This window comes from Bubalus bubalis, chromosome 21 (assembly GCF_019923935.1).
Source record: "Bubalus bubalis isolate 160015118507 breed Murrah chromosome 21, NDDB_SH_1, whole genome shotgun sequence".
In the NCBI taxonomy this organism is placed as follows: Eukaryota; Metazoa; Chordata; class Mammalia; order Artiodactyla; family Bovidae; genus Bubalus; species Bubalus bubalis.
The window spans coordinates 45,938,088-45,964,697 of NC_059177.1; the positions used below are offsets into that span (position 1 = coordinate 45,938,088).

General features: G+C 42.8%; 2 protein-coding genes across 5 annotated transcripts in view; one reads left to right on the forward strand and one right to left on the reverse strand.

The window, feature by feature from the left end:
- The window catches only part of CACNA2D3 (calcium voltage-gated channel auxiliary subunit alpha2delta 3), a 909,107-nt gene that overhangs the window by 113,842 nt on the left and 768,655 nt on the right, over nt 1–26,610 (reverse strand). The window lies entirely within an intron of this gene.
- Nucleotides 16,384–26,557, forward strand: LRTM1 (leucine rich repeats and transmembrane domains 1). 2 transcript variants are annotated; one of them, XM_044933477.2, is made up of 3 exons: nt 16,384–17,110; nt 19,463–20,059; nt 25,937–26,557. In XM_044933477.2, the coding sequence occupies exons 1-3, from the start codon at nt 17,050–17,052 to the stop codon at nt 26,368–26,370; spliced, it is 1,092 nt and encodes a 363-aa protein (XP_044789412.2). In that variant the 5' UTR covers nt 16,384–17,049; the 3' UTR covers nt 26,371–26,557. The 2 variants fall into 2 exon arrangements, with proteins under 2 accessions (XP_044789412.2, XP_006068235.3); XM_006068173.4 differs by having other exon boundaries at nt 16,387–17,159.

Genomic DNA, 26,610 nt, shown 5'->3' on the forward strand with positions numbered 1-26,610 from the left:
ACAAAGGCCACACATAATTGTGGGGAGTCTTTAACATGAAAAAAGAAAGACAAAAATTAACAGGAAAAAATGAGTTTGAGTTAATAGCACAAATAGCAGGAAAAAAACAACTTTAGACAATATACTCCAAAAGATCAAAGAAGGCACTGTGTCCTTGGACCAACAACAACAAAAAAAGGCTGCTGTAAAAGAGGACTCTTGGAAGTTCAAAAGTGTCAAAATAAACATTTAAGAACAAGAAATAAAAAGATGGAAAAAGAAAAATATCTCAGAAAAATAAAGAAAAAAACAGACTTGGAAAAATAATATAAGAAGATTTCCTAGAACTGAAGAACATTAATTTCTAAATCAAAAGAGCTTACAAAATGCCCAGCATAATGAATGTGGTGGGCCCACAGCATTAAGGTATTTCAGAATACTATAGACCCAGAGGACACTCAGAAAGTTTCTAGGATGAAGGCTGGGCAAACCTGGTCATATTAAAGGAATCAGAAAGGCATCAGGCTTTCTAACAATAACACTGGAAATCAAAAGAAAATGGAGCAATGCCTTCACAATTCTGAAGGAAAATCATCTCCAGTGCAGAATTTTATACCCAGCCACATGATAATTAGGGCTTTCCAGGTGGCTCAGTGCTAAAGAATCTGCCTGCCAACACAGGAGATGAGGGTTCAATCCCAGATGAGGAAGAGCTCCTGGAGTAGGAAATGGCAATCCACTCAGCAGTGGCCACAGGAAAAGGTCAGTTTTCATTCCAATCCCAAAGAAGGGCAGTGCCAAAGAATGTTCAAACTACCACAAAAATTGCATTCATTTCACATGCTAGCAAAGTAATGCTCAAAATTCTCCAAGCAAGGCTTCAGCACTACATGAACTGAGAACTCCTAGATGTCCAAGCTGGATTTAGAAAAGGCAGAGAAACCAGAGATCAAATTGCCAACATCCGTTACATCATCGGAAAAGCAAGAGAATTCCAGAAAAGCATCTATTTCTTCTTCACTGACTATGCTAAAGCCTTTGACTATGTGGATCAAAACAAACTGTGGAAAATTCTTTAAAAGGTAGGAATACCAGACCACCTTATCTGCCTCCTGAGAAACCTGTAGGCAGGTAAAGTAGCAACAGTTACAACTGGACATAGAACAATGGACTGATTCAAAATTGGGAAACGAGTATGTCAAAACTGTATACTGTCACCCTGCTTAAGTAATTTATATGCAGAGTACATCATGAGAAATTCTGAGCTGGATGAAGCTCAAGCTGGAATCAAGATTGCTGGGGGAAATATCAATAATTTCAGATATGCAGATGACACCACCCTTATGGCAGAAAGAGAAGAGTAGTTGAACTAAAGAGTCTCTTGATGAAAGTGAAGAGGAGAGTGAAAAAGCTGGCTTAAAACTCAACATTCAAAAACTAAGACATGGCATCCAGTCCCATCACTTCATGGCAAACAGATGGGGAAATAATTAAAACAGTGAAAACCTTTATATTCTTAGGCTCCAAAATCATTGCAAACCATGACTGCAGCCATGAAATTAAAAGACACTTGCTCTTTGGAAGAATAGCTATGACAAACCCAGACAGGGTATTAAAAAGCAGAGACATTACTCTACCAACAAAGGTCTGTATATTCAAAGCTATGGTTTATCCAGTAGTCATGTATGGATGTGAGAGTTGGACCATACAGAAGGCTGAGCACCAAAGAATTGATGCTTTTGGACTGTGGTGTTGGAGAAGACTCTTGAGAGTCCCTTGGACTGCAAGGAGATCATACCAGTCAATCCTAAAGGAAATCAACCCTGAATATGCACTGAAAGGACTGATGCTGAAGCTGAAGCTCCAATATTTTGGCCACCTGATGCGAAGAGCTGACTCATTGGAAAAACTCTGATGGGAAAGACAGAAGGCAGGAAGAGAAGGGGACGACAGACGACAAGATGGTTGGATGGCATGACTGACTCAATGGACATGAGTCTGAGCAAGCTCCAGGAGATGGTGAAAGACAGGGAAGTCTGGCATGCTGCAGTCCATGGGGCTGCAAGTCAGACAGGCCTGAGCAACTCAACAAGTACAACAACCAAGTCATAACAGGCATTTGAGAGATCCGATGAAGCACATGGGGGAGGAAGGAATAGGAATGGGTTGAAGGAAAACTAAGCAAATAAAAAGGCACAAGGATTTTTCAGAGCAAAATATCACACAATAACAAATAAGAAATAGTAAAAAAGAAAATAGTAAAAAATAGTAAAAAAAGAAAACACACAATAGTAAAAAAGTCCAGAGCAAAGTATCACACAATAGCAAATAAGATATAGTAAAAAAGAAAATAGTAAAAAAAATAGGAAAAAAGAAAACACACAATAGCCTATGATTTAACCTTGTAAGCAACAAACATAGATGGGCCTAATAATATAATCACTAATTAATCTGAAACTCTGAGATAGCTTTGCAGCTGTGTTGGTGGAATAGTGAGAAGGCAAGAAGAGCTGGTGTAAGAAATACAAAGTACCTACTATTAAAGGAAGTAAATGAATCAGTTCAGTTCAGTCGCTCAGTTGTGTCCAACTCTTTGCCACCCCATGGACTGCAGCACCCCAGGCTTCCCTGTCCATCACCAACTCCCAGAGCTGACTCAAACTCATGTCCATCTAGTCAGTGTTGCCATTCAACCATCTCATCTTCTGTCGTCCCCTTCTCCTCCTGCCTTCAATCTTTCCCAGAATAATATCTGATATTAAATAAAACTCAGTAATCTCAATTTGCTAGTGAGAGCTGCTAAGAGATGTGGAAGCCATTGTCTCTAGGAAGTGGAACTAGAAGTTGGGACTGGAGGGGGAGTGGTGAGTCAAGGGCCAGCTCTTTCTCTTTATAAGCTTCTTCTCAGTAGTATTTAATTTTTAAAAACTGTGTTCATACACGACTTTGGTATAAAACCAAATTAATTAGAAATTGAAGTGAAATGTTAAGGGGAGTAAATAATCAGCAGATATAAGCTCCTGGCACAAGTCTCAGGTCTGACCTATTTTTATCATTATTTATTCCTCTCTGTGCCCAAATAAAAAGAGGTGTGGGAGGTGGATGGGAGAACATAGGGAGCAGTCAGCCCCTGCACCTTAGGTCAGTGTTTGAATCTTGGAGCTTTGTCTGACTCTGCTTAGCACGTCTCTGTCCAGAAAGTAAGCCTCAGACACATTATAACCTCAGAACCCATGCCCCACACATCAAGGGACTACGCTGATATGAGATATATAGACATCACATGTTCAGGGGTGCATTTGCATGTTACTGCCTGGTCACATGAAAAGAGCCTTTCCACAGATGCTCTAGAATGCCAAGCTAAGGTACAAATGATTGCTAGGCTGTTGTTAACAATCAGATGGTAAATCCCATTTGAAGTTCATACATGACCAAGGACATACTTGTTTGAGAAGAAAACAGATCCCACCAATGCCACTTGTGATTGTCTCGAGGTGGAACGACTTCCAAATAAATCAAATAGGTTTGCTGAGAGACAGCTGTCTTTGCCATGGCACCAGACTGAAGTTTATCCCATGGTGAGCAGTTTCCATTTTTACTACAGCCCAAACAGGTGCAAACTGAGCTGTGGAAGCCTGTGGTGGGGAGGCCAGGGCATGTCCTTGAAGTTTCTGCCCGGGGTCCCATGGACACTTAACCCTTAGCATGAGGTCCTTCCCTCTAGATATCAAAGCCATTCATTTGAAGCTGAATCATTAAAATTCAGTTAGAACAGATCTTCTACCAAGATGCCATTAGTGGGAAGAAATTATTACCTTAATAAAATCTAGTCTCCTAAAGGCCCACAAGTGGTTAAACATTATGAGTTATCTCCTTTTGTCACAAAAGACAATGAAAACAATATGCAGTGTTGTGTGGGGAGCAATGATACATATTAAAAACTCCAAATGTCATCAAGACTTTATTTACTGCTCCCCCACATAATCCCAGCATTAGAAGAGTGATGAACAATGAATGAAGAGGGAAAAACCCGACAGACAAAAACAGCTCTGAACGCTCTCTATCCCCGCACCAGTAGTAGTCTGAAAATAATGGCCATCGGGATCCGTATGTTTTCTGCATGTGTAAGAACACTCCTGCACAGGGGGCTTACTTCATAACTGAGATTCTTTTTCATTTAATTCAGTCATATTAGATTATGGGGCTGATTATGATCATATCCACAAATCAGTATTTTAACAGAGTTTCCATGGAAACACTATATGCCCCTGTTTTTTAACTTTTTGGACAAGGCTTTGCCTGTTTAACAACTTGAACAAGTTTGACGAGGACAACATGTTTTGTTTAAGTTACATTAACTGGGGCCAATATTTCCTAATTGCATTACCAGGAGAAACATTCACGGCATTACTCGTACCATGGAAAACCTCCCCTAGTCTCAGTGTTCGATTTGCTTTAATCACAGGAGAACAGGAAACATACCAGGATTGCCTTGTCTTATCAAGTTTTAAATGTGTTAACTGGTTTTAAATCTATGAAATAATCTCCCTTATTAAATGACAAAGTTAGTCTTGTTAAGAGGATCGGCATTTATGGCTATATCCATCAATTTTGAAAAATGCAAACATATTAGCTCTCTGCTAGAGAGCTGATCTCATTGTGCATAAATGCATACCCTTATTTGCATATGGTTTCAGAAAAATTTCATCCTCCCAAAAATGCACACCCCCTAAAATGGTGAAAACATAATAATATCAAACAGAATATATGCAAAAGTGATGTGCAGAAAACAAGAACTTTTCACAAAAGCATCTTTTTTGGTCTTTTTAGGTATTTACACTCACACAACCAGAGACGTTTACTTATAGCAGTCCACAATTTGTGTGTAGCCTGTAGCAAAGTTTTTGAAAATGCTGTGCTATATAAAGATATGGGGGAAGGGAGCTTTACAGACTAAAGTCAGAGTTCACCCTGACAGCATATAAAACATGTGGCCTGAAGCTCTGTGAGATGTCTGCGTCTGAAATGCTGGTGGAGCTTAATAAAATATCAGGGAGGAATAGTTTAATTTTATAGCAATAGGCACCGAAGCAGTAATTTGAGTGGGGCAAACTGCATTTTAATACATCAAAGTATACTATACTACAGGGAAGTCGAATATATTTTTAAAAGACAAATGTTCCCTATTAGAATTATTTGACTTGAAAACTTTTCTTTCTGAAGGAGGGTAAGTAGAAAATAGTCCTAGTCTCCCCCAAGAGCTACCTGTCTTACTTTTTCAACTCTGGACACATCTCAGAAGTTAGCTGATCTGTTTCCAAGTGAACACTTTTTATTCGGGGTGTGGAGTTGCAGATGGACGATGTAAACCACAGTGCTGAGTGTGTGGTTCCTTCTTGACCTTGGAAAGCCAGCTGTGTCCCCTTCACTGTCTCTGTGCTCTTTCTGATCTGAGTCCCAGTATCCTCTCCTCTGCATGACGACTGAGAATCCCTCAGTGTGAAGGCAGGCTGTGCTCCTCTGTGAGTCTGGATGTTTTAAAGCCAGCATGGCCCAGGAGATTTGTTCATGTGGCTGCCTAAACCATTGCCTGGTGGAGGGGCAGGAATAAGCCCATGAAATGCCATGCTTTTCTTGCTACCGGTCTAGAGATCAAAGACAGTTCTCCCCTTCCTGCCCAGTGATGAAGAGAGGGCAGGACTGTGGGCGCGGCTGCTGAACAGTGGAGCAGCCATGACAAATACGGCTGAAATCTGACTGATAGCACAGTCCTGGGGATGGACCAGATTAGCACTAGCTCCATGCACAAAGTGCCCTGCTTTCTTCACCTCCGGCCCCAGGATGCTTTCCCAGCCCAAAGCTAGAGCAGACAGACTGGCCTCTTCTCTTGGTGGCCCTTGGCCCCAAGAAGCAATGGGCAATAGGGAACCACAAGGGCAGAGGTCTTGCTGGGTTGGGGTGAGCGGATTATTTCTACCAAGTCCGTTGTGTCTGAGCTATGACTCTTTTAGGACCCTTCATTTGCTGATGAAGGGTAAGGGGCTGGGAAGAATGCAATGCTTTAAAGGCTTTAAAAAAAAAAAAAAGAATTAAGAGGCTTTAAAATCAGGCAATGCAGGCTCAAGTCCCCACTCTATTACTTACATACTTATCTCTGATGAGTGATTCACCCTTGCTAAGATTCAGGTTTTCATTCAGTAAGATGCAGACAATAATAGTTTCACTCATGGAATGGAGGAGGAATTCGTGATGGTTTTCAGGTAAAGTACCCTGTGCCTGTGACTTTCTGAGTCTTCTATGAGTTTTAGATGTTTCAATTCAGCTCTGAGAATTTAGGGACTTACTGTGTCAGTCAGAGCAACCTCACTTCTAGACAGAGGAAGAACAAAACACAGAAGAAGCTGCTGATTTAAGTGTTCTGTCACCTAACGTGATAGAAAACACTGAGAAATTACAGTCACAGTTTCCTCTTGGTCCGTTTGTTGTCTGACCTTTGTTACCCTTCCGGATGGACTTCTTTAGGACCAGGTACGTCATTTTCTTGGGCACGGGACCTTCTGTGCTGGGAAAGTCTCAGCAAGATAACCCACATGAGCCCAGTCTGACCTGCCACTCCTCCAGACACTTGGCAATCACAGGGAGCTCTACCTTGGGACCACCTACATACTCAAATGGAGAAACAAAAAATGCCTGTGCCATCCCCTGGCTCAGTCGTATTTCTGGTGCACACCAGAAGTTTCTGTGCAAATGCACAGAACACAGCCTAACTTTTGTTGCAGTGTGCCCTAATATTTTGTCTTGAGAGATAAAATATTTTGAAGTCTCTTTTAAAAAATAAAGAACTTATTTTTATCACTGTAGAAAATTGTTGTATTCACAAAGTCAAGAAGAAAATACCAAATTTACAGCAAGATGTAGAAGCTGGGTAGGTGGGCTCAGTCAGTAACTTCCTATGGGGCGATTCAAATTCTCCCCTCAGCAAACTGGCCCTTGACTTTGGATTCCACACTTATCAGTCACTTCTGCACATGCAAGGCTCTGCTTCAGAAACAGTGACTAGGATTATGTTCATAGGATGCCACTGGTTGTCTGCTGTTTGTTCTCCGTTTTGACCACTGGGCTGGAAAGGATTCTGAGGCCATGCTGGGCTCCATGGCTTTGCTGGGTGGGACACCACCTGGGCCCACAGATGTTAGTTGCCTCAAGCACCTATTTGCCATCCCTGGACTGCTGGCTCTCATGTCCACACTTTACTCAGGAGGGAAAGTCCTGTTCCACTAGCGTGGCTTCAGCACCCTAGCAGGGCCAACTCTTCCTTGACTACTTGTGTGTGTAGCTGGCGGCTCCATGCTGTAGCCCCTCAGACACGCGTGGGATGGATTCACCCACAACCACAATGTGTAAGTAAAAGATCAGGATTTGATACACATGTGCTGAGATTTCACCGCACTTGTGAAACTGCAGTCCTCTCTACCTCTTGCCAGAAGCACATGAAGGATGGCAGGAGGTATCTCTCCAGTCACAGCGAGCGGTGGATTAGACAAAGCACACAGCCTGTGAAGTGACAGCACCTCCCAAAGTATGTTGCAGGGCTCAGGGCTCAGTGCACAGCTCAAATCCCAACCCCAACTTCAGAAAGCACCATTCTTGCAAAGGGGTGTGTGGAGGGCAGGGAGAGAGAGCTTCTCAATATCAATACTACAGCTATAATGGGAGATGGGGGCCTGGGGGACCACCAGCCTCTTCACCTCTTCTCCAGCACTGGCTTGCCTGAGTTTCCCCTCAGCCTCTGTGCTGTAGCCACACTGGGCCCCCAGTAGCTCCTAGATGGCTCTTTTGGGCTATCTGTCTGACCTGTTAGCTTTACATGTGACTTTACCTTGTCACCCCTTCTCTTTCTTCTTCAGTAAAAGTCTAGCCCACCCTTCAGATCTCAGCTGGTTAAAACATCCATAGGAACGGCTGCCCCAACCTCCCAAGTCAGGTACCCTGATGATATTCCCTTGCAATACCATGTACCTCCTCTTCCTAGCACTTTCATATATTTGAAAATATGTGTATCTCCCTGTGAGACTGTAGGGTCCATCTGGATTGTAGGACTATTTATTTTTCTGTCTTATTTTCATGTCCATAATATCCTCAAACACAGAGATTGACAGGTAATGAACACTCAATAGATGTCTCCTTAATAAATAAATAATATATAATGAAATTTACAGTGGACTTTCAGAGATGAGATACAGGGCACAGTGAGAGTCCCCCTAATATACTCTATTTTTATAAAAGGGTGATTTTACCTCAGGAAAATCTGAAGTGCCAAGAAGTAAAGCAAGTCCAGTCTCTAAGAAATAAACACCTACATTGCCCATTCTCAGTAATGTCCCAGTAGATTTACCCATCTCAGCTCTTCATCACACACAGCAGCAGCATGCAGCTGCATTTCCAAATGCCTTTGTGGTAGGAGCAACTTGGGGCCATGTATAGAAACTTATAAACATCAGCTATAGCGCTGGAGAGCAGTACACTGAGTTTATTTTCTCCTTGGCCCTAATTAGAATCACAAATGAAATGCTGACAACACATGAAGGAGCCTGCTTGTTGAACACAAATGTTTCCACTCCTATCAACCTCGAAACTCTGATAGTCATGCTTCATGATGAAAGCTAAACAGCCCTGGGGAGATGACTGCATGTTTTCTCTAATTACACAGGATGGGGAAAAGGGCCTCCCGTTGAGGACAGACTGACTAGAGGAAAGACTGGTAGGTATACCTTAAACAAATAACAACACATAGTAGGTAACCCAATATGGGCTTCCTGGATGAAATCAAAGGATGAGACCACTACTGTGGCACCAGAATGGGAAATTACTATAAAAACTGACTATTATAAACATGGCTGGCTGCTGCATCAAAGTCAATGCAGGCCCTTTATTTTGTTAACAAAAGTCCCACATGAAGGTTGTAGTCACATGACATCAACAACCAACTTTCTTTTGTTTGTTGAACTATTTTGATGACAAGCAGAGATACGCAGAGCACAAATTCACTTAGATTGCAAATGATTCCAGGCAAATACACACACACACATAGATACATGCTTTATAACCCTAAAAGATGGTGAATGCTGCCACACAAGGAAAATGCACCTTTGCATTTAACTTGCTTATTTTTGTCCCAAACAGATTAGTGCAAGTAGATACAGCCTACGTGCCTGGTTGATCCATGTCATACAGACACAGTAATAGAAAATGTATTGCTATGTGCAAGGGCAATTTTTATTAAGATTCTTGCATAAGAATATTATTTAACCCTCCCTGCAAATCTTCCAGTTGGGTTTCTTTGTACAGATGATGAAATTGAAGATCACAGAAATTAAATAACTCACTCACGGTCACAGAGCCAGTAAATGTAGAAGGTAGTATTTGAATCTAGATGGTTTCACTCCAGATTCCATGCTTTTAACAGGGATGCCAGAATGAAATGGTGGGACAGATGAAGGCTGGAATAATGAAAAAGATTCCTAAAGTTTGGAATCTTTAACTGGTGAGTTACAATCCTGCCTGAAACAACTGTGTTTTCCAGAACATTTTCAAGCCAACATAGAGCAAACTGTTTTAAAGAGAAAACAGCAAGAAACACTGATTCGTTATTTCATCATAATATACATACACTAAACACTAACTTGAAAATATGAAGAACAGACTGTCATCTATTTCAGAAACTGGATTATTACGTTATAATAAAAGTACAAGAGCAAATAAAAATTTACCAAGAAGAGCTGCACAAAACACTCATTTTATGTGTAACATAAGTAAACAATCAAACAAGAACATGAATTTGATTCCAATTTATATTCTTGGGGCAGGGACAAAAGTAGCCAATCAAAAGATTTAAGTAAAACAATGTGTCAGTGTGAGGCCTTGGCCAGGCTTCCCAAGCTGCCATATTTCTTGATCCTTTTGTTTCTTTCATTAGCTTTGTATCAACCAGCATCTGCCTATGTTTATTTCACCAGCTGCATGAGCTCGCTAATTACTTTTAATCATACTTATCTGAAATGCATCTTTATCTTCACATACATCCTGTATGCAGGCAAACCAAGTGCTGGGAGGCTGAGGTTGGGAAGACAACGGGATGGAGAGTCTGTACTTCCTCTAACCTTGACAGAGCGGATGGACCAAAAAATAGCAGTATCTAAGTCTGTCTCTGCTATTAGCCCAAGGACTTATAAGACCTGGTTCTAAGACAGCTGGGCAGTGTCCGTGTCCAAGCAAGTCATATGCAATCTTTACATAGGTATAACAGGTGCAAGGTGATGAGATGATCAGCCCTGCTTTTGATAAAATAAGTAAAAATTGCAAAACACCCTCCAAATTGGTAAGTCTTTTGAAGGCCAAGAGTCAGCCTGCTATGTCTTTTCCAGTTCCCATGGCCCTAGCTCAGACTCGGGCTCACTGACAAGTGGATGCTGAGAGGTAGTCTCGTGCATTTTGGCCTCTCTCTGTCTTCCTGAGCTTTAGGGAAGTTGGAGGTACACATTTCATATTCACTACTCCACTGATTTTATCAATCATCTCAAGGCCAGAAGAAAGGAATTTAAACTTTATACATAGTCATATAAAGTAAACTGAATGCCCCTAGGTAGTCCTTGAACCTGAATTTTTAACTTATCCAAAAGGCAAGAAAGAATGAGGAGGTACACACATCTTTCCCACTTTCGTACTAGAGAAACCATATGGTAGCCTTGATTCTCCACTGAATGGCTCAAATGAAAACCGTATTTTTATCTTCTGAGTTAGTTAGAGCTTCCAGATGATAAAATTTGTAGCTTACCATAAAAAAGAATGGATTACATTTAAAAAAAAGATCTTAAGACATAAAATACATAAAATGATAGGTTCCCTGAATATTTTACTCAATATAGATGCTCACAATCCATGTGTTCACAATAAATACTCTGGAGACTTTGAGCAAGTTGTTTAACTTTTCTGTGCCTTAGTTTTGTCATTCATTCATTTATTCAGTATTAATTTAATAGGCATACTACATGGTACTAGAGAAACTAAGGGAAGAAACAAAAGCCATCTTAAGCTTATAGACTAATGAGTTATTGTCACCTTTAGGTGACATAATGCAAATAAAATGTGGAGACTACTTATGCTCTTCAACATCTGTGAGTCCTCTTCTTACAAAACACACAGCTACATTATATTCCTCAACGTCCTTTGCTATTATATATGATCATGTGATTTTATTCTGCCCATGGAATTCTCTAGGCCAGAATACTGGAGTGGATAGCCTTTCCCTTCTCCGGGGGATCTTCCCAACCCAGGGATTGAACCCAGGTCTCCCACATTGCAGGCAGGTTCTTTACCAGCTGAGCCACAAGGGAAGCCCAAGAATACTGGATGGGTAGCTTATCCCTTCTCCAGCAGATCTTCCTAACCCAGGAATTGAACCAGGGTCTCCTGCATTGCAGGTGAATTCTTTACCAACTGAGCTATCAGGGAAGCCCCTTATTCTGCCCAGTGGAGTATAAATGCACTGATAAGTACTATTTCCAGGCCTGGCCAATGTCTGGTCCTCGTCTTCTTCTTTCATCAGTCAGCTGATGGACAGAACTCTGAGAACTAAGAGGAAGGCAAAGTGGCAAGATGGAAGGAACCTGAGTCCCTGAGTGGCTGAATGGGTATCTGGCCCCTGTCAACCTGACCTAGACTGTGATAAGAACAACAAATGAGTAGTTGTGTTGAGCCACTGAGATCTGGAGGTTTACTTGTTACAGCAATTATTACATTCACAATTCATAAATTACCTAATATAAATCCTTACCAATATATGGCCCATGGGGAGCGTATGTATACCTATGGCGGATTCGTTTTGATGTTTGGCAAAACTAATACAGTGTTTTAGGTTTAAAAATAAAGTAAAATTAAAAAAAAAAAGATCTTCAAACAAGTTAGAAAAAAAATAAATAAATGATATGATAATCATTTAAAATGTATATTCCTAATTCTCTTGTTGTATGTTTCATAAGACCAAAAAGAAAAAGAGAAACAAAGAAGGAAGGGTTAGGAAGGGAGGGAGGGAGGAAGGACAAAATAATACTGAGGTCTTTTTAAAAGCTCTGCAAAAATTTTATACCTAGGTGTCATTTGGTCATCCACAACCCTAGGGAAGTATTTTCCAAGTACCAAACCTCTCTTAATTATTAAATGAAATTTCTGCGTGGATCTGTGGTGCCAAGGGCCTCGTCCAGGCTATCCTGAGCTGCAGCTGTCCCTTGGCTTGGCTGCCTCGCCCTCATCGGAGCCCCACAGCACCTGCTTTGCATGGGGCTCACCAACAGGGAATGGGGGGGCACTTTGCCAAGATTTTACCGAAGCAGACATTAAAACTGGGAGAAATGCTCCTATGAGTTATAAGGTCTGGTCACATGTGGTGATCATTTGGCAGAGAAAGACAGGTGTCACTTTGGAGCTCATCTTCCTGGAGTGAGAGGAAGTCAACTCTAAGGATGCTCTGTTTACACACATAATACAGCTAGTTACTGGGGGATAAGCCATCTCAAACATGCCAGTAAACAAAGCGAACCTCTCCTTGCTATTTAACAAAAGTCAGCTTTTTTTTTTTTTTGACTGCGGTTCTGCATTGCTGGAAGGTCTTTACTTGCTGGGAGTGGGGCCTACCGTCTAGTGGAGGTGCGTGGGCCTTTCCCTGTGGTGGCCTCTCTTGTGGAGCATGGGCTCTAGGGCACTCAGGCTTCAGTAGCTGCAGTGCTTGGGCTTAGTTGTTGCAGTTCCCGGGCTCTAGAGCACAGGCTCAGTAGTTGTGGCACATGGGCTTAGCTGCTCTGCAGCATGTGGGATCTTCCCAGACCCGGGATCGAACTCGTGTATCCTGCATTGGCAGGCAGATTCTTTACCACTGAGCTACCAGGGAAGCCAAAGTCAGCTCTTCTCCTTTGCATTTTGAAAATTACAGCTGTACTATGTGGTTGTTGTAGCAAGTTGAATATGCAGAGGTAAAAAGAGAAAAAAATTTTTCTTCTCTTTCTTCTTGAATCACCCTGTCCCCTAGATAATCAGTATTATCAATATAGTGTCTATCCATCCCCTACTTACTCAATCTTCAGACAAATCAATGCACATTTTTAATCTTCCCACCTCTCACATTTGTTGTTGTTGTCTTCATTTCAACATAAATGGGACTATACAATGTGCATTCGTATTCAAATTGCTTTATTTAACCTAACAATTTATTATGAACATCCTCCTAGGTGGCTATATTTAGCTCTAACTTATTCTTTTAAAATAGCTGAACAATATCACCTCGAAAGAAGAGCTATTACACATTTGCTGGATTTTAAGACATCATCCATTTTGTGCTATGCTAAGTCTCTTCAACCATGCCTGACTCTTTGTTACCTCAGGGACACTGTAGCCCACCAGGCTCCCCCGTCCCTGGGATTCTCCAGGCAAGAACACTGGAGTGGGTTGGCATTTCCTTCTCCAGGCGATGGTCTCTACCCAGGTTATCAAACTCGCATCTCTTATGTCTCCTCTTTACCACTTGCTCCATGCCACATCCATTTTAAACGTTAATTTTTTTTGGAGGAAGGTGAAATGTTAAATAGACCAATTTATATGAGGAAATTTTCTCACTTAAAACAAGCAAAAAAAAAAAAATAGGGAAACATTCTGACTTAAAATGAGCAAAAAAATATAGGGAAGCACTCTGACTTAAAATGGACAAAAGTGTGTAGGAAATATATTTATATAAAAATATACAGAAACTAGGAGGTTCTTGAAATTGCAGTGTGACAGTAACCACCATATTCCTCTGAGAGTGTGTCTGAAGCAAGTTCTGTGCAGAGAACTGGGCTCTTGACTAGATCCTGGTACCGGGAGCCCCTCAGAGGAGTGCCTGGCCTCACCTGACCTGTGAGTCTTTTGCACACACAGTTGTCTTACCACGTTTCTGGTCTGACTTAGGGAGGGAGGGACAGAAGTCACTGCAGGCATTAGCATGCCTATCACACAGCCTCCCTTTGTTCTCTGGGCTGAGGCCAGGTGGCATAAATCACTCAGCCTCTGCATCCAAAGCCCTTCTAGGTCCAGGAGCCCCTTCCACTCCAAGTGTGCACTGCCATTTTGAATCGCTGTTAGAGTCAGCAGGAGTAAAACTGAACCAAAGAGCTCCTTTGGGCAATAGGCCACAGCTCCCAGGAACCCACCAGTTGTGGGGGTTTACTGTGTGTTCCCAGGGCATTCACATATATTAGCTGGGAGCAGTGAGTCAAGACCCTTTGAGGTCTGCAAAGACATACTACTTTACAGGAGACACCACTTCTGATTATCTGCTCTACCAGACCTGTGCTGTGAATGCAGCCCTTGATCCTCTCTGCATCCTGTGAGGCTGGCATTCCACAAATGAGGAAGCTGAGGCTCAGAGAAAGTGAACGATTTGCCTAAGATCATACAACCTGAGAGTACAAGCACCATGAAAGTGTGCTTCCTCATTGAGCCACACAGGCTGGCTCTAAGGTACGGTCAACTGCCCACCGTTTTCTTGGAAGTGTCCTGGCCCCTTATACCCAACTACGCCATCAATGGATACATTGTTTTCAGACCTCTGAGTCCATGAGACTTGGACCCTAGCTGGGCTCTGCAGGACACCAAATAGATCTGCTGCAACCCAAAGAGACACCCAAATTCTTTATTTGTCCAAGCTCCCCATAAGTCTGTAAGTACAAAGCCTTTCAACCCCACTCAAGCATTCTACCAGAATGACAAAGTTTTGACGTAAGAGGGCGCTAAAGATCCTCCTCCTCAGCCCTCTCATTGTACAGACAAGGAAATGGTGGTGGATATGCCCAGCCGGGTGGTGGCAGTGGGAGTAGGTGACAGCCAGCTGCGGTGGAGCAGTGACAGCAGTCACTAGACAGTGGGACAGAGCAGGGTTTCACCATATAGCCTGTGGGTCCATCCAGTCCTCCACCTGTTTTGTTTTTGTTAATAGTTTTACTGGGGCTTGGGCACACCATTTGTTTCCAGATTGTTTATGGTTCATTCATTCTATAACATCAGAGTAGTTGCAACAGACACTGCATGACTGTAATGTCTTAAATATTTACCATCAGTGCTTAACAAAAAAGTTTGCTGGCCCCTGGGAAAGACAGAAGCACACAGCTTGTAAGTTATTAGAAGCTGTCTAGTTCTTAGAATGATCATTAGGTTCACAGGTGTTTGTTGTATTATGACCCACTGGTGACTGACTGCCCCACACAGGCCATTGACGGTCCTGTATCGTACAGGAACAGTTATTAAATCCTGTGCAGCTGAAAGTAGACAGGGAAAAAGGAGAAAGAAAGGAACCCTTTAGTCCTTATGAAGATTTAAAGGCCTCTTTATTGCCTATGCTTGACTTGACTGCATTGCTTTTCGGATGCTCAAAGAATGTTGGAGAGAAGGACTAAAAATAACAGACTGAATGAAGCAGATTGTCAGGAAGGAGGCAAGATGAGTATCTTAGGCTCCAGGAGGCTGGAAGGAGCTTGTCCAAAGGAGCAATGGGATCCCAAACAGCAGGCCATTAAGGATAGTCTCAATCCAGTTTTTTCACTTCATTCCCAAGGGGCCTCTTCCCTCGGTACCACCAGAGTGGCATGAGGGGCCAGGCCTCCAGGACTTTTGTCAGGACCCGCCTCCTGCCTCCTGAGTCAAGGGCGAGTTGAATGCTAGCAGCATAGAAGCCTTGGAAAGCACTCTTGGGTAATTGTGACCGTTTATTAAGGTACAATATTAATGCATTGTTTCACGAAATCCTGAGAGCAATCTTGTAAAAGAAAAACTACTGTCTTTCTTTTAGAGATGAAGACGAGGGGTTTTCAGTGGGCAAGTTACTTGCCCAGAGACGTCAAGCTAGTGAATGGTGAAGCCGAATTCAAATCCAGATCCAGCTGATTTCAAACCCCAAACTCAACCACTTTATTACACTGCTTTTGGCCAGGGACTCCACTTCATGCTGCCTCAAGAAAAGCATGGCTTTTACCTTCTTTACATGAGTTGCGGGAGGCACGTGGGACATTTTGGCATGCTGAAGGGCAGCTTTGACACTGAAATCCCACCTCAGCAAATAGCAGGGCATTTGCACATTCAAAGAAACGTTCCAGTCCCTGGTGGGAAAGTTTCCAGTGGCTTCAATTACAGAACAGTCACAGTTCATTGACGCCTGGTGTTCACGAGGGCGGCTTTATTGTTTTATATGTGAAAAATGAGGAAAGGGCCAGAACCTCAGCATTAGGGAAATGATGAAAGATTGAGAAGTATTTCCAAAGGCATGCAAACTGAGAGGTCAATTCAATGGGGGCGGGAGAGGGGGGTCGGTGGGAGGAGAACAAGCAAAGAAGCAGCTGAGAAGTATTTGCTGCACCAGGGAGAAGAGGTTGTGATGTCCACGAAAGGAAACCATGGCTATGAATTTCAGGGCATCGAGACCCTGTCAACACAGCTAATCCCTACGGATGTTGGCTGAATAAGCCTTTGGTGACCAAACAGTGCACTGTGGAAACCGTGTCAGCCTCCAGCAGATCAATTTGTCCTCATATTACACACTCTGCTGGCTCTGTTGCTAGAACCCCAGATCGAGGATCCACGGCGAGCATCTCCCAACTTGACATGGGTTGACACAGCATGGTTAATAAGTCAACAGAATTCAGAAAACAGGACTGGATTAAGAAGGCAGTTTTATTTTGGTGCCCTGGACTTCAAGCAGATTAAATAATCAAAAAGCCGGAGCCATCGGGGTCATGTTTGAATGCCACAGCTGTTCACTGAGGTTTGACAAACATTCTTTCTGTGGCTCCTCATCTCAATGGGAAAGGCAGCGATGATCCTGGGAAGGGCAACGCTTTAAGAAAGAAGGAAGGAGCACAATCAAAAGATCCTCTTACGGAAAACAATCCAGATGGAGACAGGGAAAGGGCTGCTTAAATAAGTGGTCTCCTGAAAGCGACAACTGTTCCCTGTGCTGAAGAAAAGCACTGGCAGGATTCAGAAAAAAAGTGAATGAAAACCTGGACTTGGAGTCTGCCATGCCCTCGATGTGTTGATCTGCAGATTAATAAAGGTGGGCTTCGGGTTCAGCGGGTAAGCCGGTGGAGACTCAGTCATGGAAGGTGAGCCATGATTAATCCCCTCACGCCTTAGAAAGCGGGACCCTCCCCCCCCCAACTCAGGAAGGTATCTGGGAAGTTGTCTTTCTCAAAAGAACAAAAGATGCTAAAAATGTCTCATGTTTGTGTCATGCTGGGTCAGAGGAAGAGAGAGTGGACAAACGTACCTAGTCATGAATGGATATGCAGTTGGCCTGTTATGGGCCATTTCAGAGAAAATACAGTCCTTCAGGTTGGAGTTCATATATCATCTACTTGGGGGGCGGGGTAGGAGTGGCACGATTTTCTGCAGTTAATGAATGCTTGGGTAAGGCACAGCTAAAGTGAGGGGTGGCAACTCTCCTCTGATCAGAAGCTTCTTTGGCACTGAGATGTATATTATTTGCAAAATTATAGAAAAGAAAACAAGGTTTTTCTCTTTTACATGCTGCAAGAGGGAACTGGACTAGAATGCTTTGCATCTCTTGAGCAAAACTAAACTGAGCCTCCTTCAGAAGGCTTTCCAAATATCTTCCCTCTTGCTGTAAAAAACTGTTCACAGCATCAGAGAAAGAGAATTGAAAGGACAAAGGGGAAAAGGCTCCATGCATTTGACAGCCACATTGTACATTTCCCTAGTTAAGGCCAAAAACAGACAAACAAACTGAAAATCTCCTCTCAAGAACTTTCTTTACAAGTAGATAATCATCTTAAGTTTTAAATATTATTGCCTGGCCCTGTGAATTCCTCTACCAATTTAACAAAATGTCCTTGATGGGTGTTTGCCATTTTGAAATTCAAGTCTCAGGAAAAAAGAAGGGAGTGATCAAGCTCCCCTGGAAACTGACCTAGCAGCGCCTGAGAATGTCAACTCAGCATCCTCTTCAAACCTGGCAAGGAGGCACCTATTGAATCTAGAGCCCCCGTACACATTTCTACAGAGCCAAGGAGCCCTGTGTAAGGATGCCTTCTGCTGCATCATTTGTCCCGAAAGAAACTGCAACAACTCAAATGCTCGTCAGTACAAGAGTGGCTAAATAATAAATCTGGCAAGGCCTCACCATTGAATACTCCACAGAAGCTAGAAGGAATGAATGAGCTCTCTATGCATCCCTGTGGATGGATCAGTTTTGAGTGACTAAACTGCAAAATGAAACATACCAATGATTATTTAGCTTTTTAAAAAACCACTATGCAAAACATTCTATAGTATGTGTATGTGTGTGTTGTGTATGTATGTGTGTTATGTGCATGTATGTAAAAATATTTACAGGCAGTAAAGCACAGCAAGTAAGAACCCTGATAGACTCTGAAAGCAGACTGCCTGGGTTTAAATCATGATTCTACTACTTCCGTATGACCTTGGACAAGTGATTTAGCTTTTCTGTGCCTCAGTTTTATCACCTTTAATATGTGCATAATAAAAGACCCCAAATTACAAGATTAGGTGGGCTAAACGAATTAATATATATAAAGCACTTTCAATGGTGCCTGGCTCAAAATATGAGCTATAAGGCTATTTGTGATTTTGTGGTTTTTAAAAGGCCTGGTGGGATGCAATCGTGATGGTAGGGAAGGCGGTGGTGGGGAGCAGTTCCTGCCGGAAAACATTATGTGGGTGCTAATCAAAGGGAGTTTAACTTATCGGCGATGCACTGGTTCTTTGAGTTAAGGAAATAAAAAGAGATGAAGCAAACATGGCAACCTATGAATAACCGACAGAACTTTGTTACAGGAACATGAGTGTTTATTATGCTATTTTAATGCTTTTGTTTTAAAATCTCTTGAACAAAAAAGGAGCAGAGACAATCATCACTCATGGAAGTATGACACTTGAAAGACGGACATCAATTTGTAAGAATGCTTCAGACCTGTCCCAGCTAATATGCACCACTAGCACCATATGGCTGTCTAAATTTTAACTGATTAAAATTAAATGGAAATAAAAATTCGGTTTCCTGACTGCAGTAGTCACATTTCAAGAGCTCTGAAGTCACATGAAGCTGGTGGCTATCATATTAGACAGTAGATACCGATCATTCCCATCACCATAGAGAGTTCTATTGGACAGCACGGTCTGGAGCATACTTTTGAGAAATGTGAATATCTGAACTCCTCTCATGCTCCTAAAGTTCTGGTCCTAGATAATTCTGCTGCTTCATACAAAGGGCACATGCCCGCCCCCCCCCCCCCAAATATTTTTTTCACATTTTTACTTGATAACCTATGTCATCTACCCTCTGGTTACCTGTGAACTTAAAGCAGAAACAAAAGCTGATACCACTTACAAACGGGTTCCTATCTCAGGTTCTTTGTGTTTGTTGTAGGTGAACTGTTCCTGCTTTCCAGTATGATTTTCCTGCTCCCGGTGGTGTGCGGCTGCCCAGAGAGATGCCACTGTCACTCACCTTCAAATTCTGTAGACTGCAGCCGGCAAGGTCTGGCTGAAATCCCTTCCGATTTGCCTCCTCAGACTCTAACGCTGCACTTACAAGATAACCAGATCCACCAGCTTCCGACTTCTGCATTTAAATCAGTGCCACATCTCACAACCTTGAACTTGTACAACAATTCTCTTTCAAATCTGACTCCCGGAGTTTTCCATGGACTTCAGCACTTGCAGGTCTTAAACCTAACTCAGAACTCCCTGCATTCCCTGGAAAGCAGACTATTCCATTCTCTCCCACAGCTGAGGGAGCTCGATTTGTCATCAAACAATATAAGTCACCTTCCTGCATCCCTAGGTGAGTCTTGGGAGAACCTGACCGTTCTTGCGATCCAGCAAAACCGGCTTCGGCAGCTCGATCGAGCCCTCCTAGAATCCATTCCCAGAATGAAGCGGTTATTTCTCAAAGACAACCTCTGGAAATGCAACTGTCACTTGCTCAGTCTTAAACTCTGGCTGGAGACATTTGTCTATAAAGGTCAGTAACTAATGCCTATCCCCCCATCTGTGTATGATCAACTTAGGAGAAACCTCAATGGTTCTCTGCATTAGAAGGGATGCTGAAAAGTGTTTGAGGGATCTGTGTAAGCTTTTGTGCACTGATGTCATTTCACGGTATGGCAAAAGAGGCAAGTGAGTCATTAAGGGTGTTTCAAATCAGGTATTTAAATTCATCTACAGATACGATTCATGGAAACAACTTTCCACTTTTTTCCCCTCTCCACCCCAACTTTCCACTTTTTGATTAATACCACCATTAAGTTATTTATCTGGAAACTGTAGGCCCTTAAGAAAGAAAGAAATTCAATCCACCTAAATATTGGGTTGGCCAAATTTTCACAAGAAAAGCTTGAACGAACTTTTTGACCAATCCAATAACTACTTAACTCTGAAGTGACAACAAATTCTGATTTTCAAGTGTGATCCAACTGGGGGTGTGGTATTTCTCCTTAGGACTACCCCTCCTTCTTTCTCTGCTTCTGACCATTTGACAGCTATGAAACTTCACTGAGATTACCCATTCTGCTTTAGGAGACACCACTGTTACTAAAACTGAATACAATACGGCTCCCTCTCCAAAGGGAACAAGTATTTCTTTAACCAGATGTCAAAAACAAAGCAAGAGATCCCAGAATATTAAAGATGAGGGGTTCTGGAAATCACTCAGGAGTCAGCAAACTATATAGCCTAAGAGCCAGAAATGGCCCACCTATTTTTGTAAATAAAGTTTTGTTGGAGCACATTCACATCCATTTATTATTTACTGTCTGGCTGTTTTTGCATTAAAAGGGTGAGGTTGAATAGTTGGGACAGAGACTATGGCAAGGCTTAAAAAATGAACTAACTGGCTCTTTATAGGAAAGTTTGCCAACCTCTCCTAACTCAAAGCTAGTCTATTATCAATAGGAAATGGACGCCCAAAGATGTTTAGTGACTTGATGAAGATCACAGAGTAGAAGCAAAGACAAGAGTAGAAGGAGCAGCTTTAGGTCTTGGCCCTACATTCCCTCCTCCACATCACAGTGCTTTTTTCCTCCTACCTTTTAAGTGTCATTCATTCATTCATACTAAACTTGAGTGAATTTTACATGCCATGGACATTTCAAGGTGCTGAGAAAAAAATCAGTGAATAAGAAAATCCCTATCGTCATGGGCATTACACTCTGACAGTAGAAACATGTTAAATAAGACAAATACATGTATCTACGTTCAGAGAGCAGTTAGTGCTAGAGGCAGTGTGAAGGCAGAGAGTGATGGAATAAGGGTTACATTTCTGATGTGAAGGACAGGGAAGGCCCCTGCAAGGACGTAATATGGGGGAGCAGAACTGGAATAATGAGGGGAAATGAGCCATGAGATAACTCGGGAAAAGGACAGTAGTTGCAAAGGACCTGAGGTGGAAGTAAGCTTGGCTTCACCGAGGGACAGAAAGAGGGACAAACGAGTGGCTAGAGCAGAGGAAGGGAGTGAGAGAGGCTAAGACAGCACAGTAGCCAGGTCATGTTGAAATGTGCAGAGCCGGCTGAGACATTTGGATTTTATTTTAGGCAAGATGGAAATATCTTGAAGAATTTGTCAGGCAAACAATATGATCTCATTACATTTAAAAAGGTCACTCTGGTGACTCTAGGGAGATCAAACCAAAGGCTGCAGAAGAAGAATCAGGGGGATGAGGGAGAAAGTGATTTCAGTTTTCCAGGGAAGATGACGGTGGCCCAAACTAGGATGACGAGAAATGATCAACTTTGGGAGATATTTAGAATACTGAACTGATAGAAATTACTAATGGGTCGGAACTGGATATAAGGAAAACAGAGTATATTACAGGAAATACAATTTTGTTTTGTCCTCCAGGAGTAAGCAGATAAACGGTGATGCCAGTAGCTGACAAGGGTCAGGCTGTGGAATGGGGGAAATGGACGAGTATGTGTGGGAGGTGCTACATCAAGAGCTCAGTGTGGGGCATGTCAAGTTTGAGATGCCCATTACATAGTCAAGGAGTGCTGTTGAGTTGATGGATGTATATCTGAGCCCATAATTTGGGAAGATATCAGAGATCCAAACATGGCTTAGTGAATCAAGAGAGTCTGGATAGTTGCAGCAGTTATACAGAAGGAAGTGGAGGAGAACACATGGGTTCAAATAAACACTATTGATTTAAGAATCTATTGATTTAAGAATCTCTCTCAACAATAGAATAGTCAATAACTTATCATTAAGCAGTTAATTTTCAAGTTGACCTACAACAGAGGTCATATGATCTGACAAAAATCTTTCTTAAGGAGGCTTAAAATAAAACTGTTAACATCTAGAGGTGAAGTGGCTTTACCTACTGTGTTCTGGATGAGATAGTAAGCATAAGGCAAACCATCATAGAAAGATGGTTTTCATCCAAGGAGAGTATTTCTTGACAAAAATGGTTCTCAGGTCCAGGAAACTAGAAGCAACATAGGGAGGGATATAGCTCCCTCTACTCTGCCACAAACCCCCTGGTGATCTTTGGGCAAATTAATGATCCTCACTAGCCCTCAGGGTCACCAGGTGGAAACTGGCAGTGTTAAGCAGGGAGTTCCTAAGGCCGATTCTGGTCCTCAGGCTCCACAATGCAATTCAATACTCCCTCATGGCAGAGCTGCCCCACCCAGACAACAGCCTTTCTCTGAAAGAAGGCAAAACTGATCTGGGATAACAAGACATGGGTGTCAAAATGACTAAATAAAACCAGCAAATAAATGCAAATGTAGGAGACAATCTGACTACTGATGCATGAAATAAAGGCAAAATAAGGTAATAGATATTGATCAAGACCTTACTTCCCTCCGAGGGGGAACAAAATACATGGAGGATGAAGCATGGGATTTTGTAGCCTGGAAGTGTCATTCACTGGTTCCACTGGCTAGAATTCAGTCAGGTGGCTCCAATCTGACCACAAAGGGTGGGGAAATTTCATCTTCCTCTGGACCCGACAATCAAAGGAAAGAAAAAGTGCTTTGATGAGTATTTAATAATGTCTCCTTCAAGAACATGCACATAGATTTTCTAATTAGCATTCCTCTCTCTCCATTCATAAGTTAACAAATTATCTTTATGCCAATAGTTAACTGTACTAAACATTTATTCTGGGCTAGAAACTGTGCTAAACAGTTGACATACTTTATTCAGCTGAATCCTCAGAGCAATCTTGTGAAGTAAATTTCATTATTACCCTGGTCTCTCACTTTCCAGATGAGCAAGCAGACGCACAGAATGGTCAGGTAATTTGCTTAGGGTTGCAAAGCTAAGTAGGGGTCAGACTCAGGATATGAATCTCGTTTCACCCCAAGACAGGGGTTAAGAGCTGCTAGCTGCCAGATGATGGATAATGAGAGTGCTTGGAAAGCTGGAGCTTCTTTAATTGTCAGCTTCCGTGAATCCAGAAGAGATTGAGGCCCTCAAGCTGTCGTTGGCAGATCTACTTTCTGGAGGGTGGCTGAGGAGATGGTGGAGGAAGGCTGGGAAGTGAGTCCTGGCTGAGGACACAGGAGACCATGGAGCTCTTGGTGGCCACAACCCTGGCCTTCAAGCCACATCCCAGGCTCTAGTCTATGTATTCTCTTGGCTCTGGGTCCTGAGGCCATGCCTCCCACCCTAATAGTTAAAACAGGAAGCTGGTAACAGGAGAAACGAACTTAACCCTGGAGTGGCTAGGTGAACCGCCCCAGTCTAGGTCTAAGTCAGCTAGTGGAATTGCTGGTTCCCCAGGTTCAGTGCTGAAACACTCCCTGAGATGGGGATCTTCAGTCATAGCCTGTTGGCACCTTGGGGTCATCCAGAGCAGGCACCCTGCACCTCTGGCCTGCTGTACCTCAGCTCAAGAAAGGAGAGATTTCTATTATCATTTTGCTTTAGAGTTGAGGTTCTTGCCTCAGGGGATCACTGAAGAAGCCAGATCAGGCCCAGGAGACTCTAGCAATAGGTGATTCAGTTCAAGCAGCAAAAGCAAAAAAGGCATGAGTGTTGAATTTCGTCATGGCCACCAACCCCAGAGTGACCTGGGCCACAGCAACCCTTGAACTGAAAAATGGCCCTATCTATTAATAGGTTATAAATTCAGGTAGAATGGATGTGAGGACATTCCCCAAGTTGTGAAGTGCTGTTATAAAGGAAGGTTCTAAACACTGAAGTGACAACCTCCTACATGGGAATTTCTGGTATAGTTTCATAATCCACCCATGATGTGTACAAAGAAATCTCCAGTCTAACTAAGATTAGTGTCACAGTTCATGGAGGTAAGGATCTACTGAGGGTCACTGTGTTAATTCCATGGATCTCACAACATTCCAGAGAGAGGGAGGATGGGAGTATAGTGGGAAAAACTGGGATCATAGAAGTGGGCCATGTTTCAGTGTTGATCCATCCACTTTTAACCTGAATGACCCTGGACAAAAATTACCCATTTTAGCAGAGTTGTGAGGACTTGTCTAACAGTACTTTGTAATCAAAACAGATACAAGTAAGGTGTTTTTGTGAAAATTACTCAGAGAAGTTTATCTGTCCGAGGTCAAATAGCAAATTGGTGGTCAAATTTGGCCAGGATAGAATCTGTTCATCCACTGCTCTTTCTAGAAAAGGATTTCTAAAGTTCCTGAAATCCCTCCTGTAGTCCACACACCTGAGGAAATCAATCCCCTTACACAGAATGGAAATTGAATCTTAGAAAGTTTGGTACTCAAAATACTAAATGTTTCAAGGTCTGAGGAGGCATGTTAATTGTACTTAATCCCATGAATGTAATAAATATTCCTGTCAAACCTTCAGATACACAAAAGACTCGCAGGACCGCTGACTTCCCCATTTGGCATCACTGAGAGTGTTGGTAGAGACATAGGGTCTTTTTTTTTTTTTTAGCTCATTTTTTTAAATTAATTAATTAATTAATTAATTTTTTAATTTAATTTTATTTTTAAACTTTACATAATTGTATTAGTTTTGCCAAATATCAAAATGAATCCGCCACAGGTATACATGTGTTCCCCATCCTGAACCCTCCTCCCTCCTCCCTCCCCATTCCATCCCTCTGGGTCGTCCCAGTGCACCAGCCCCAAGCACCCAGCATCGTGCATCGAACCTGGACTGGCAACTCGTTCCATACATGATATTTTACATGTTTCAATGCCATTCTCCCAAATCTTCCTCTCTCTCTCTCCCTCTCTCACAGAGCGCAGACGCCTGCACACGGCATTAGCGAGCGGGGGCTGGGCAGGGAAGCGGGGCGTGGGCTGTGTCCCTTAGAGTAAGAATCGGCCCGAATGTCCTGAGCGCTATCTGAGCGAAATAATTGGGGCTAGCAAACCAGACTGTGGGATATCTACCACGCGAAAAGCCAGCCCTAACCTAAGACACCGCCAGGCCCGCGCACAGAAGGAGACATAGGGTCTTTGAAATTAACACATAACATCACAAGAAGAGACATTTGTTTTCATTATTTATTTCTCAGGTCTCCAGTGGTGATTTGGCATAATAGATTTCTTGTGTGGCAGGGCTCATTAGGGCGTGCGACAGTGCCCTCGGCTGGCCTCCAGCGCCCCTTCCTGTCAGCTTTTGCATTGTCTCCCCTTGGCATTTATAAGGTAACGGTGACCTGGCTTCTAATGAATTCTTGCTCATACATAATTGCCCATTTAGTGTGTGGCATTTTTAGCATGTAGCCAATTTAGAAATCTTAAAATCATAAAATATGGCTGTTAAATTCTTTGACTCCAGGGGGGAAAAAAGGTGTTTTATAAATTCCATCTGCCTACGTTTTGCAGGCTGAGGATCTGGGAATTTGGTTGCATCAGGTTCTGCTATCCTTCTTTGTTTTTGTTTCTTAAAGGGGGGATAACGGACAGCATCATCTGTGTGTCACCGGACGCCTGGAAGGGAAAGGACCTCCGTGAAATCCCTCACGAGCTGTACCAGCCCTGCCCTTTTCCTTCTCTACACCTGCAGTCCTCACAGGTGCCGCAGCTAGGTGCTGCCCGCCGGGCTGTCCCCAGGCTCTCCGACAGCCACAGCACAGGGGAGCGAGACCACCGGGAGTGTGAGATCAAACCCAAGCCAAGGCCGGCCAATCTGCGCCACGCCGTGGCCACCATCGTCATAACAGGGGTGGTGTGTGGGATCGTGTGTCTCATGATGCTGGCGGCCGCCATCTACGGCTGCACCTACGCAGCTATCACAGCCCAGGACCATGGGGGACGCTTGGCTCAAACCAATGAGCCCACGAAGACAGAAGGAAAACAGCTGTTTGACAGCTCACTGGCCTGAGAACTTTCATCTCAAATAGGAATAATCATTTTAAACCAGAAAACAGTTTCTGAGTAGGGCTGATGGATCACTGTTACTGCCTCATTTTCTTTTTCCAAAAGGAAAAAAAAGATGTGTTGTAAAAAAAAAAAAAATATATATGTATATATGCATATACATATATATTTAGATTTCCCTTGTGGCTCAGCCAGTGGGCTCCCTTGTGGCTCAGCTGGTAAAGAATCTGTCTGCAATGCGGGA